Raw genomic sequence first — 13,830 nt, forward strand, 5'->3', positions numbered from 1 at the left:
GTTATCCCAGCCACCTGCAGACAGGCTCCACGCTGCTGGGCTGCCACCTTCACGTGAGCCATTTTGTACAGAATTAGCCCTGCACTGTATTTTCAGTGGACTCCAGCAATTATTAATCTAGTTCAGAGATGCCTGCAGGCTTATTTGTGGAATTTGGACCATCTTCCTTTCTGAAGAAGTTAAACTCCTTGTCTAATGCCGCTGATCCGGCAGCGTCAGGCTGAGAACTAGCAATCACCCATCCGTTGCAGCCACTTTCCCGGCCTGCATTCCCAGAAACCTTCCAGATTTCCCATCGCAGACCTTGCGCAGCCCATTTTGCTTTGGAGAAGCACAGCCCTGCCTCGGCACTGCGGGGAGAGGGAAACACCGAACCACCGGCTCCTACGGCCTTGCTGCCCGCCTGGGCAGCACCAGGAGAAAACGGGGTGCCCTTACGCCGCGGGCAGCACGCTTTCATCTGCGCTTTTGGGGAAAAGCCAGAACTACCTTCGATCTGTTGCATCTCGGAGCCCATTTTAACCTGCAAGCACCTGCTCCGGAGCACCCCAGCCACAGCCTGCCCGCACGGGGCCGCTTGCTGTGCCAGCCATATGCAGTTAACAAATGCACTCCAAATCCTGGTAGTTTTTGTAAAGGTTTATAGTCCTTTGCAATGATTGCATGATACATTTCTTCCCCCGTGACACAGCCCTCGGACCAGGAAGCGCCGCTGGCAGCTCGCGCTCCACCTCCCAGCAGCTGGGCTTTGCAATCCGATCTACACTAGCTGCAGAACATCAAATGCACTTTCAACATCTCCATTTAATATTTACATTCAAGCAATTAATAATTGGAAGCTTATAGTTTAGACATTTTCTAATAGCAGCAATTTCTATAATAGCTTGTTTAGCTTTAGATAACGATTTTTTTTTTTTTTGCACATAGAAACACCACATGTGTACAGTATCAAAAAATATATACTGGGGATGGTCCTGCGGGTCGTAAGGAGGGCAAGGGGACGAGACTAACAAATGCTGAATGGTTAAAAAGGAGAACAGAAAATATTCGTTTGATATAGTTTATAAGGTGATCTAGGGACTCCATAAATCTAGGCTTTATATTTCATTATATAAATACCTACAAATAAATATATTAGCGTGGCCAGAGAGCGACCAGCTTTCAGCTCAAACAATACATTTCAATAACACCACGTACAAACGGGAGCAAGAATCACTCGACAAGTTAGCACTGTTAAAATATAATACTATAACTCTGAGTAACTGGCGGGCCCCATCCTCGCCTGTCCCGGTGCCCGCAGGTCCCGGGGCAGCCCCCAACCGCGGGGCAGGAGCAGCGGCGAGGACACCCCGCGTGGCAGGGAAGGCTGCCATGCCCAGCCCTGCCCCGGCGTCCCCTCGGCGGAGACGGCAGGCTTGGCCGCCGCGGCGCGGGCAGGGGGCACGCAGGCTCCGGGGAAGGGGCACCAGTACCTTAGAGGGAGGCTGTGGGGCCGGCAGCCCCAGGACGGGCAGGCAGCTCCCACGGGGAGCAGCCGCCGTCCCACCTCACACCGTCACGTACTCCTTGAAGGTCACGGTCAGGCAGTTTGCGGTCACGTCTGTGATAATTATATTCCCAAAGAAGGGCTTGAATTCCTGCAGGGACTCGGCCTCCTCCTCCTCCTCCGTGGCCTCCTGGGGCTGTGGAGGCTCTGTGGCCGGTTTCTCGGCCTGCGCTGGTGGCACCTCTGGCTTCACCTGCGCCAAGGCCAGCTCGCCCTCCGCCCGCGGTTTCACGCAGCGCAAGTCTATGGGCTCGTCCAGGTCCGAATCCAGCAGGATGACCTCCGGCTGGGCGGGGGCGGGCAGCTCCGGCCGCTCCGGGGCTGGGGGACTGAGGCAGGTGGGGGCACTGATGCTGCGGGAGGTCAGGCGCTTCTTGCCCGGCTCCCGCTCTGCCTGCGGCTCCGACAGGCAGCGCTTCCGTGAGCCGGGGCTGGAGAGGTTCAGTCCCATGGAGGAAGGGCTGTGCTCACAGACGGGACTCAGGGACCAGGGCACGAGGTCCGGCTTGGTGGTGAGCTGCAGGGGCTGTTCCGCCGGAGGAAGGGGCAGCTCCTTGGCCAGGGGAGTCTTTCGGGGACTTTCCTCGAGCTCCGTGGGGGGCTGCCAGCCCTCGCCCTCTGCTTTGCTCAGGGCATTGCTGCCCACCACCCTCTCCTCCCCTGGCTTCCTCCAAGCCTCCAGCTTCTCCTCCCCACCCTTCTTAGGAGTCCTCTCCTCCGCAGCCCGCTTCCGGGGCGGCTCCCCGGACTTGATCTTCACCGCCTGCATCCCGTTCTCCATGTACTTGCTCATGACGATCACAATGCGCCCGTTCTTGTTTTTGTTCTTGACGATCTTCATCTTGCCCCCGAGGCCATTGCTGGCCACCCTGTCCCTGGGGGGAGGCCCAGTACCACTGGACAGGTTCTTCTCAGCCCCACTCTTGCTCTCTGCAGCGAGGTTCTTGACCGGGCCCAGTAGGTTTTTGGCCGGGCCATGAGCCCACTTGTCCGGGTGGGCGACCAGGGGGCTCTTGTTACTGTCCAAGCAGGCCTGGCTCTGCGGCTCCTTGCTGCTGGGCTGGTAATGGGGCTCGTACATCTTGGGGTCCGGCTGGTAGTGGTGGTGCTTCTTGCTGTTCAGCTGGTAGTAATACTTCCCTTTGCTGTGGGACTGGTGCTTCATGCTGCTCTCCTTGCCGTTGGGCTGGTACTGGTGATGCTTCTTGCTGTTGAGTTCATACTGGTGCTGCTGGCTCTTGCCAGAGGAGCCGAGATCCAGCTTTGGCCTGTTGTCCACGGCAGGGTCCTGCAGCCCCGTCAGGATGTTCGAGCGGCGGGCAAAGGAGGGAAGCTGCAACACAAAGCCAGGGGCCACGGTCAGATGGGGCCGGAGAAGGAGGTGCTGGTGCTCCAGCAGGTGCCGGAGGCTCCGGTGAAACCCCCACCCCTCCAGTGGCTCTCGTTACGGGACGCTGCATCACGGGGTGCCGTGTTCTCGAGCAGGCGGCCCCAGCCCACTCCAACGTACAGGCTGTGCATTGCTCCAGATTAATGAAGCAATGAAAAGAAGAAAAGCACCCTTCAATCAGCTGTCTGGGAACAGGGGCCAAGCAGGACCGCTGCTGCCGAGCTTGCGAGCAGCCTGCTAATGCTGCCCGGCCGTGGGCGCAGCGGGTCTGCCCTGCAGCCCGGAGGGTAAGGGGGGGCTGGGGCCGCCCGATGAGCTCAGCGCTGGGGCCTGGGGGTCCCCGGGGCATTGCGAGGCGCCCGGGCTGCGCGCACGGCTCCTTAGCATGATGAAACCCGCTGAAAGCTGCTCCCTGGGGATGGGGCCGCGTTGCAAACAGGCTGCCTGGGAGGTGCGGGGCTGGGCTCCACCGCGCATTTACCTGCACGACCAGCGGCTTTGGCTTGGGCCCCCGCTTGCGGTATCCCATCAGCTGCTCCTGCCGCTCCCTGCGGGAACACAGAGTCACAGCGAGGCCCGAGCGGCGGCATGCAGACCCCTGGGGTGCACCCCATGCATGGCAGCTCCTGCGGTGCCAATGACCCTACACGGGTGCAGCGAGCTGGTGCGAAGGGGCGGCGGGAGGGGAGCCGGGGCCCCGCAGGTGCGGAGCAACAGGCCGGGGGTCCCGCAAGGAAGCAGCGGGACGGGGGGACGGCCGACCCGCTGAGGCAGCAGGCGCCTGGCGAGGCGACTTCCCCGCTCCCGCCTCCCCCTGCTGCAGCGAGGGGCTGAAGTTTACAGTTTGCGCCAAAATACTACAGGAAATAAATGCACGGAAAGAGAAAAAAAAAAAAAAAAAAAAGGGCAGAAAAAAAAAAAAAAAAAGAAAAAGCCCGTCCAAGCGCAGCAGCAGCAGCGCCGCCTCCTCCACTCGCAGGCATCAAATCCCCGGGCAGGCAGGAGCGCAAGGCGCGGCGTGGGGGGAGCGCGGCGCGGGGGGACCTTGAACCGGAGGCGTCGCCCGGCGGCCCCGCACCGCCCGCCCCGCCGGGGCCGCGCCCCCGAAGCCCGGGCCCGGGCCCGTCCCGCGCCCGCCCCCGCCGCGGCCCCCGGCTCCGTGACGCATCTGCAATTACCGAAAGGGGCTCGGGGAGCGGGTACCCGCCGCCCCTCCCGGTCCGCGGGTCCCCCCCGACCCCGCTCACCTGTTCTGGAAGGCGATGAGCAGCCGGGGGTCCAGGATGTTCTCCTCCGGCTCCCACGTGTTATATCTTGCGAGAGGGGAGGAGAGCGGCCGTCAGCCGCGGGGCCCCGCCGGGAGGGGGGGGGCCGGGGTCCCGGGCAGGGGTGCCCCGCCGCCGGGCCGCAGCACCGGGCCCGCCTGGGAACGGGCGGCCGGGGCTCGGGTCCCGGGGGAGGGGGATGGGCGCTGGGGGGGGGCGGCTACGGGGACGGAACTGTTTATTTAGCGCAGTTATTATTCCGGAGGAATTCTAAGCATGTCATGATGAAATTTTCCAAATCCCCTTTCCCGGACCCAGGAAAAGCGGCCGCGGCGCGGAGAAGGGACCCGGCCCCCGAGTCCGGAACAGCGGCGCGGACCCCCCCCCCCCGCCGGCACTGTCATGCGAACCCCAAATACTCCGCAGCCCGCAGCGGCCGCCCTCGCCCCGCGGCCGGTGCCTCCGCCTCCGCGGGCGGCTCTCGGGGGCCGCCCGCCCGCCCGCCGCGGGCTGCGGGGCGGCGCGGGTTATTTTTGCGGTTATTCCCCCTTCCCCCCCCCCTCCCCTCCCTCCCCTCCCGCTCGGTTCTGCAATATGGAGCCCGGCTCCCGAGGAGGGAAAGGGGGAAGGAGCCATTTTCTGGTGCACATCAGCCGCCGCCTGCCCGCCTCGCTGTGCTCCCGCCGCCGCCGCCGGGCCCCACCGCCGCTTCTCGCCGCCCGCCGCCCTGACCGGGGCCCTTTCCCGGGGCGCCGAGCGCGGCGGAGCCCCGCCGCCGGGCCGGGCCGTCCCCTAGCCCCATCCCCATCCCCGTCCCCATCCCCGCTCGGTACTCACTTGGGCGACCATCCCCTCCATTTCACCAGGTACTCGACTCTGCCCTGCGGAGCGCGGGAGGCAAAGACACGGCGTCAGCTGGACCCGCCGCCCGCCCGGCCGCCCCCCGCCGCCCCCCGCCCTCCTCACCTTTCGGATCCGCTTCTTCTCGATGCTCTCCACCGCGAAGACGTGCTCTCCCACCGCCGGCAGCTCCATGCTGCAGCCGGGAGGGGCCGGGCCGGCCCGGGCGTCCGCGGCCGCCGCTGCAAGCCGAGCTGGGCTCCGGCTCCGGCAGCTCCCGCCGCCGACCCGACAGACACTGAGCCCCGGCCGCCGCGGCACCGCAAACCCGTGCAAATCCCGGAGCGAGACGTCAGGGAGGCGGCGCCTCCCGGGCCCGGCTGCCCGTCAACGGCGGGGCCGGGGGATTGGCGCAGACCTGCCGGGGAGCGAGGCGGGGAGGGGGCGGGCGGGGGCCGGGCAGGAGCGGCGCGGAGGGGGGAGACGCGGGCAGCCCGGCCCCCGCCCCACGCGTGACTCAGCACGGCCCCCACGGGGCCGGCGGGGGGCGGCAGAGCCCGCGGGGCAGGTGCGCGACCCGCCCCGGGGAGGGGGGGGGACCCGCCCGGAGGATGCGTGGGAGGGTCCGCACGGTACCGGCGGAGTCCCGGAGCGGGGGACGAGCCCCCCACCCCCGGGAGGGCTCCACGCCGCGGGCTGCCCTGGGCCCTGACCCCGGCCCGCCGCCTCCTCCCGTGGGGCCCGGCGGATGCGAGGGAGCGGCCCCGGCCCGGAGCAGCCCTCGCCCCGCTCCCGGGCCGGGCGCTGCGCTGCTCCGCGGGGAGCCCGGCCCGGGGACACCCAGCGGCGGGGACACCGCCCCCCCTTGCAAGATGGCCGGGGCAGCGGGCCCGGGGCAGGTGGCGGCGAGTTTCCCTCGCCCGCTGCCGGAAGCCGCAAACGGCGGCGGCGTGCGGGAACGGCGGGGCGGCTGCGGAGAGCCCGGGGCGGGCGGCTCCGCGCCCTCGCTTCTCGTTTGAGCGGATGAAGGGGAGCTCGCTGAGGCCCACGCGTGTCCGCGCCGCGCCGCGGGTTGCCAGCGACGGACCTCCGAGCCCCTCCCCGCTCTGCTACGGGAACGTGGCGGTGCCGGAACGAAAGGCGACCTTCCCCCGGGCAGGTGGAGCGGGGCCGGCCGCGCCAGCAGCGGGGCACCTTCCCGGTGCGAAGCCGCGGCGGCTCCGCGCAGCCCCCGGCCTCCCCCGCCGCCGCTGCGGGAGCAGCGCCCCGACCCACAGCATCCCGCGGGGCAGGGCGACGGGGGCCGCGGGCACGCGTGGGGCTGTTCCCGGGAAGGCGCTGCCGGTGGAGGGTGGTTCGGCGTGAAGCCCCCAGACCCTCCCGGGGGTCTCGGCTCCCGGGGCTGGCCGAGCTCGGTCCCCGCAGGTGCCGGGCCGTGCCCCCGAGCCGCCGCCGAGGAAGGCGACGCCGCGGAGGGGAGCCGCGGCCGGACCGGAGCCACCGCGCCCGGTGCGCAGCGAGGTCGCCCCGGAGCCGGGAGTCCCGGCGCCGCCGCTTCCGCAGCCCCCGCCCGGGCTCTGCCGGCCCACGGACGGGGCGGCCGCTCCCCGCGGGGCTGGGACCCCCACACACCCCCCGTGGCCACGGTTGCCCGCGGGGCTCCCGGCAACTTTCGCCGGGGTACGGGAGCGGCGCGGCTGAGCCCGAGCGGCCCCGGAGCGGCTCCTCTGCCGGGGGTCGGGCAGCAGCGCCCGGCCCCCCGAGGGTGCTCCCCGTCCCCCCCGGGGCCGGTCCCGCCCCAGCCCGTGGCAACCCCGCGGGCTCGCCCGGTCGCCGTCCCCCCGGGCGGGGCGGCCCCGGGCGGCAGCAGCCTGCGCCTTCGGGGGCCCTTCCCGGGCCCGGAGGTGCGGGGGCACCGGGGAGGCACGGCTGAATGTCACCGCGCCGGAGACCATAACAAAGACGCAGCCGCCGCGATCGTAGAGCCGAGCCAATAAAAAGCAAACTGATATTACAATTTTGATTTCCCTGGAGGGCCGAAGGGGCTTAATGTAAGAATTATTATCCATTGTGAACAGCAGCCGAAAGAAAGCACAGACAGGAAGATTTAAATTTTTTTTTTTTAACTTAGCAGTTTTCCTAAGAAACATACATTCATTGAAATTTATGCCAGCAGAGTTTGTTAACCCTCCCCTTTGACATTTCAAGCTTCTCCTGTTGCCAGAGGAGACAAGCCGAGCACAAACCACTAATGCTTGCAATAAAACGAAATGCCCAGGGACGAGCACGATTTGGTGCAATTCCCCTCCAATCTGGGCAAGCTGCAGAGCGCGTCCAGCCCACCGAGCCGCGGGCGCTCCGGGCCCAGCCCGGCCGGGAAGGCTCGGCTCTTCCCAGGACACAGTCGGGAAGGCGAGATAAGGAGGGCAGGGGCTGGCTGGCTGCATATATAGAGATTTATATAAAAATATATATATTTTTAAATGTGTGACCAGACATCCTTGGCATCTCTGTAGAACCTGCTGCGGGAGCAGTACGAGAGGCCATTGATGAAATATCATATATTAAGGAAAAAAAAAAAGTGAAAGCAACACTGAAAACCAATATTAAAAGCATTTTAATCATTGCCTGGCTCGTGGCTGCCGCGGCTCAGCACCAGCTCCCATCCTGTAGGTTTCTGCAGGATGTTCATCTGCTTTCTGTTACCGGGCTGATTGCACATGATTCGCAGTAATGATTGTAATGGTGGTGATTTTCTATCTCTTACCTTGCTCAGATAGCAGCAGTTCGTGAACTGATACATCTTTCCCTTTGTCAGTTTGAAAGAGGACACCTTATTTGAACCACATAAAATATCCTAAATAAGGAAAGCAGGAAATGTTTCCAACTGCTGCCTCTTCTTGACTGGTTGGGGCATATCACAGGGATGAGAAAAGCAAAAGGGTTTCCAACCAAAAGAAGTGAGAGCCAACCACTGCCTTTTAAAGCCAAAAGAGCAGTTGTTTAATACCATGCATTTTGTTTATGATTTGCCTGTTTATAAGGCAGGTACGAGGTGCAGATACCCATTCTGTGGGTGTTCTTCCCCTCTGCCACACACCTGTGCAAAAATTCGGATTCCTCTTTATCTGCAGAGCATCGTCCGTAGGAGCACCGCTCCTTTCGGCAGGAGGACTCGGTCCCCGGCGGAGGGGCGAGCAGAGCGAGCGCGGGGCTCCGGCCGCCCCCCTGTGCCTGCGCAGCGGGCGGCCCCGCGAGGGCCTGATCCTGAGCGGGGGCTGCAGCTGTAAGACAAAACCTCGAACAGCCGGAGACAGATGGGCTTCCTGCAGGTGCTAGGAAGCATACCAAGGCAATTTCCCCTCAAATACTTGCTGGCCATGTTCCCTCCTGCTACCCAGAGCTGATGTCTGTCTAGGTTTATTCTTTTCATCATTATTTAGAAAGTTCTTACCCCGGAGCCAGAGCCAGCTCTGTGGCGGTGCCTCACTCGGGTTGGGTTCTACCTCTCCAAAACACAAGATGCTCTGCTTCCCCTCGCCCCTTACGCCAGTAGCTCCCGCAGACCTGCTGTATGTTTGCGATCAAGCAGCACTGATTACACATGCCATGATTTCTGATGTTGCTCATTAGTCTGTATCATTATTAGCAATTCAAACCACCAATTCTTTTTGAGCTGTAATCCTCCAATTCCACCACAAAGACTCCAAGGCTGCAGTTTGGGTGCTCAGCTTTTCCTCCCATCTGCCCCAGCAGGGCCAGCAGCTCGTCCCGGAGCCCAAACAGGCCAGGAGCACGCCAGGCTAAGCACCAAATAATAACAGAAAGTTAATTCATGAATAGTTACAGCATTTCCTTCAAGGCCGCTCTCGCAGGCGGCCAGGCACGGACTTTGCAACTCTCTTGCACGACAGCGTCCTTGGAAGGAGGGGGAGGGCACTGGCCCCATTCATTCCTACCTGGCCGCCCGCAGCCTTGGCCAGCTGGGCCCATGGATTTGCCCTTCTGCTTTTGTCAGCTCTGGCTTGCATTTGAAGTTGTGGCCAGTCTGAAAACCAGATTACAATATAGCCCTTGCTGAGGTCAACACCATGCTGGAGAAAGACAAGAAAAAGAATGAGTAGGTAAGCTTGGGGGGAAAAAAAAACCAAAACAACAAACCCACCCCACAAAAACCAAAACCCACCCACCCAATCAATAGGATGCCATGAGGTAAGAACCACACAATGAAACCCTGTTCCAGGTTGCCAAGGCAAATCTGTCAATAGAGTATTGAACAAGCAAATCTGACTTGCAATTATTGTCTCCTTCTAAATACAAGCTGCCCCTTCGCCTCGCAGTTCAAACCCAATGCTGGTGCTGAGGAGCTCAGCGATTGCTGGCCAGGGCTGTTGCAAAACGGCAAAGGAAGAGTCAGCTCTGCTGGAAGCTGGGCAGGAATTTACTCCACCGTGCACACTGAAAACCCCTGGAGCATCCCCACCACCTTCACTCCTGCAGCTGAAGTGATGTGCGCCCTGCCCCCAGTGTAACGGGCTTTCTAAAGCAGCAAAAACCCCTTTGCAACAAGCTGTTTACTCCTCAAAGCTTTCAGTAAAACATACAGGACCACGGAGCACACGAGAGTATTTTCAGATGCTACTGCAGGAAGAAAATCAGCGCCCAGCATTTTGCAACGCTCAAGGAAAGCGCCATAAAGAGTCCGAGCACTCAGGGCTGGGGCTGTCAGCGTGGAGCAAGCGTGGTGGCCTTAAAACCAAGCACAGTGGCAGGGTCTGGAACTGCCACCACCCACCCAGAGGCAGCAGCAGTGGGAAAATCCAGAGGCAAAACCACCCTGAACTGGGTCATCACATGGAAATTTAGATGGCTTCGCAAGTGCGTCGCTGCAGTTGCTGCGGGTGCACACGGGGCCACGTGAGGTGAATTCTCTTTTCTGGTGCTGCTTCCAGCGCAAACCAGGAGAGGCTGCGTGCAAAATCCCCAAGAAGGAGACGCTTGTCAGGAGTACACAGCGCGCTTCCACAGCGGTTTAACAAAGCACAGTGCAGCCTGCTTTCCTGTGGCCGATGGAGGGGCTGAGACACTGAGTAGACGCGGCACCGTTAGCCAGAGCAGTTGTTTTGGGGGCATGGCTGGGCTCCCCTCTCCCACCTCCCCAGAGCCCCCCTGCGAGGAAGGAGGCGACAGCCCTGCTCTGCAGAGCCGCAGTCAGCGCAAGCAGGGAGGGCAGCACTGAACAGCAGGCTCCCAGGAGACTCCATCCCTTAGGGACTCAGGTGGGAATAGCCCCCCTTCCCCATGGACCTTTTCCGCTGTGCCTTCACCCCCAGCCTCAAGCATGGGTGCCAGTGAGGGAGCCTCGGAGACCATCTGTCTTTAATCTTCTTAGAGGCAGGCAAGTCCGGAGAAATTCAGAGGAAAGAGCCACTGAAGTCCCTCTGTCTCTGGCTGTGACTCTCCTTCCATGGCACAGGGCTCAGCACCCACATGGTAGGAGCAGGTCCTGCTTGCCCCACGTCTCCAGAGCAACGCAGACCAGACAGCGAGCACCGGGGAAGCATCCCCACCCGGGAAGGTATCCCCTTGCCCGCTGGGAGCAGAGCGGGGCTGTGGCTCTAGGGCAGAGGGAGACGGGAATCCCTTCCCCTACGCACTGCAGGGAGCCTGGCGCACATCATCTGCCTCGTCCTGCCCTGCACCCTCTCTGCCGTCCCCCTCGGCTCCTCGAGCAGCCCTGGAGAGGGCTGTCCTCGGAGCTCTCTTCCTCCTCTTATCACTTAAGCTGATGCTGTTCCTTGGCAGCTGAGTATAACGATGAGATTTTCTCCATCAGAAATGGGTCTGCGCATGTGTCTCCCGGCGAGGCTGCAATCCGCTGGTCGCAGCAGCAAGGAGCCGCTCCGCTGCCCAGCAAGTTGTGAAAGGAATGAGATGTTTTGTGCAAGCTTTTCCAATCTTCTCCATCCACTGGAATCACAAAAACTTCCATCAAAAAATAAACGGTGCCAACACGCTGCAAGCCCCAGACAGCTCAACTTTCAAGCCACTCCACAAAAATCAAACAAGAAGCTACTGGAGTCAGATTTAATTTTGGACACGAAAGCCCAAGTAAAACATATTGAATAAAAGTTCCTCTGCAACAAGAGCCACACAGGGAACAAACACTGGAGTCCCACACAGGGGCTAGGAGCCAGGATGGCTCCGGCTGCCCTGGCCCAGGCACAACGGCCTGGAGGTGGCTCCGGGATTTCCTCTCCCTTCTCCAGGTAGATGGGTGCTACTCTGCCGCCTGCCCTGCACCCACTGCGGAGAGCGTGAGAAAGTCAGAGGCTCCAGGATGTCTTGCTGAGGAGAGCAGGTTGGGGTGGTGGTTTGGAAATGCCATCAATGAAGGCACTGGGAAGAAATTGTCCTCTGTGGCTTCCCAGGGCTTCCAGAGGGCTTTTCCCCCACACGACTCTCCAACACACTCAAGAGGAGAGCAAGAAATTCCCTTTTCTTAGGAGCCAGGCTGACAAGCTGCAGCTCATTTCACACTGAAGGTACAAGGACGAAAGCCTCCAGGCAGATACTTCCACCATCACAGCAAACAGAAGCCTCCGATCACGCTCTTTAATGAGCAAAACCACCAAACTACTCCTAAGAAAGTGAGTCAAAACACATACCTCCGGGAGGGTCCTGATCCCTTTCTAGGAAGGCAAGCTAAGATTTGTATCTAGTACAAAGTCTTGACCAGGCAAAGGAGTCACCGGGCACAGGGGTTTGCCCTGTGCGGTCTGATGGCAGGATAAGGGCGGATGATGCAGCTGCGCTGCCGGACAGTTAGCCAGAGCTTCCAGGGAAGGATTTCAGCCGGAGCTTCTTGGGTAGCTCCAGCTCTGCATGGGCAGCCAGGGAGGCAGCTTTGCTGGAAGGGCTGGGGTTCTGAAGCACAAAAGCATTATCCTGACATTTCGGTAATCAAACTCAAAGAAGACTGGAGCAGCTCTACCTGAAGTTTCTTTAAAAAGCATCACCTTTCAGAGAACATTAAACACAGGGAAAACCAGTCCCAAAAACATCCTTGGGAGATAAACCACCACCTGATCCTCAGCAATAATATATGCTGCTGGAATTGCCATATGCAGCAAAACCTGATTCCTCCACCTCACCTGGCTGCAAAGCCAGCTTGGTCTGCCTGCGCCCACAGGGACGCCAGTGCCGGCCTCCGCTCACCCCACACCGGGCTGCTCCTCTGGCCCACATGGTCGTTCCCTGGGAGCGGGGACGGCCCCATGCCCATTCCTCCCCACTGAGCCTCCAGGCACTCAGTGCCACCTCTCCCTCTTGGGCAGGAGCTGGGCTAAGCCCCAGGAGAAAGGACTTCAGCTGGGCTTTCCAAGGTGCAGCAAACCCAGCACACCCAGAGGTACAGCCCAGCTGCCTCATCCCATGCATAAACTCTCCCAGCTCCCACCCACACCAGCAAATCTTCCCAGAAGACACAAGTATCCATAAGGCCTTCCCCAGATGCAGAAGAAGCTGAGCTGCTCATGCCAAGCTATTTAAGCACAGAGATTGATTGACTGATTGATTGATTTGCTAAGATTACAGCTGAGGAGAATGTGCCTGCACCCAGGTGCTGCCATGAGCTGCCTGGGAAGCGCAGGGGGACCGGACCTATGGAGAGCTGCTCCCGGCATACGGGGCATAGGGAGGAGGGAGAGAAAGGGAAGCGGGGAAAGCTGCAGCCCTCTCATGCCAGGACCTGTGCTGTGGGAAACGTGTGGGCTCCCAGCAGCAGAGCTTTTATCTCTGTGCTCTGCACCGTGCAGGGGCTCTGCTCCCACGGCCACCCAGCAGCATTTGTGCAGCACCCAGCACTGCTGAGCTGCGGCTCCGGCTCTCACCGGCTGCTGGGACCAGCTCCTCTGGCAGAGTGATTAGCCACCGTGTGGCACGGATCCAGACTGACACCCTGGCCTCCCCTCCCTGGGCAGTGTGGTGATGAGATCGGTAATTGCCCACAGACAGAAGAGATAATTACTGGTTTGGGCTGGGGCAGCTCAGGGAGCTGCAGCAAGAGGAGCAGATGAGGGCCTTGTCAGCACACGTCCTGCCTCATGGTCCTGGAATGGCACACGGCAGAGGCTGGCACACAGGCAAAGCACTGGTGGTCACGGCAAATTGGCCGGCCTTCCCGAGCGCGGCAGAGCCGAGCCCTGGGCTGAGCTGCCGTGAGGACTGCGGAGGCGCTGACCGCCACCGCGCAGCCGGTGATGGGCGCCTGCGGACTCTGAGGCTCCAGGGGCTGTGAAACACCTGGGGGCCCTTTGGTGTCCGCACGGCTGCGGGGTCCTGGCCAGTGGCACCACGAGCTGTGGCTCCCACGGAGCAGCCAGCACACGGCGTTGTGGCTATGCAGCGAGTGGGTTCGATCTTGGGTCTCTCCTTACACGAATGGCTATGGGATCCTTCCTCCAGGCACGCGGTTCCCTCAGGAGTGAGCTGGGAGCTGCTGGGATGGATCCGGCAGCCGTGCCATGGACGGGGAGACTGTGCAGCCACAACTCGACGGAGCGCTGCTGCGTGGGAGCGAGGGGCCACGGCCCCTGTGCTTCTCCCCTCCGGCAGATCCATCGCTGGCGTCCGGTGGCCACAAAATGCAGCGTTTGACAGAAGCATCTCGGTTTCGGAAGGGCGCTGCTGGTTCACGCCCGAGCAGCGAGGCCGGGGAGTCTCGCCTGCGTGCACGCCGCTGCTGTGTGCAGGCAGAGGGAGGAAGCGTGCGCGGCTCTGTGGTCAGG

The 13,830-nt window shown here is 61.6% G+C and overlaps 1 protein-coding gene across 2 annotated transcripts; it reads right to left on the bottom strand.

Annotated features, from left to right (window-relative positions):
• Nucleotides 1–624: 624 nt before the first annotated feature.
• Nucleotides 625–5,447, bottom strand: CBX4 (chromobox 4). 2 transcript variants are annotated; one of them, XM_087750957.1, is made up of 5 exons: nt 5,168–5,445; nt 5,039–5,082; nt 4,184–4,249; nt 3,418–3,484; nt 625–2,879 (listed from the first exon to the last, which is right to left on the bottom strand). In XM_087750957.1, exons 1-5 carry the CDS (start codon nt 5,234–5,236, stop codon nt 1,548–1,550), a joined length of 1,578 nt encoding a protein of 525 aa, XP_087607083.1. In that variant the 5' UTR covers nt 5,237–5,445; the 3' UTR covers nt 625–1,547. The 2 variants fall into 2 exon arrangements, with proteins under 2 accessions (XP_087607083.1, XP_087607084.1); XM_087750958.1 differs by lacking the exon at nt 4,184–4,249 and having other exon boundaries at nt 5,168–5,447.
• Between the last annotated feature and the right edge of the window lie 8,383 nt (nt 5,448–13,830).

The sequence above is a fragment of the Nipponia nippon genome, unplaced genomic scaffold (genome assembly GCF_047370975.1).
Source record: "Nipponia nippon isolate SJK-2023a ecotype South Korea unplaced genomic scaffold, ASM4737097v1 scaffold_14, whole genome shotgun sequence".
Classification (NCBI taxonomy): domain Eukaryota; kingdom Metazoa; phylum Chordata; class Aves; order Pelecaniformes; family Threskiornithidae; genus Nipponia; species Nipponia nippon.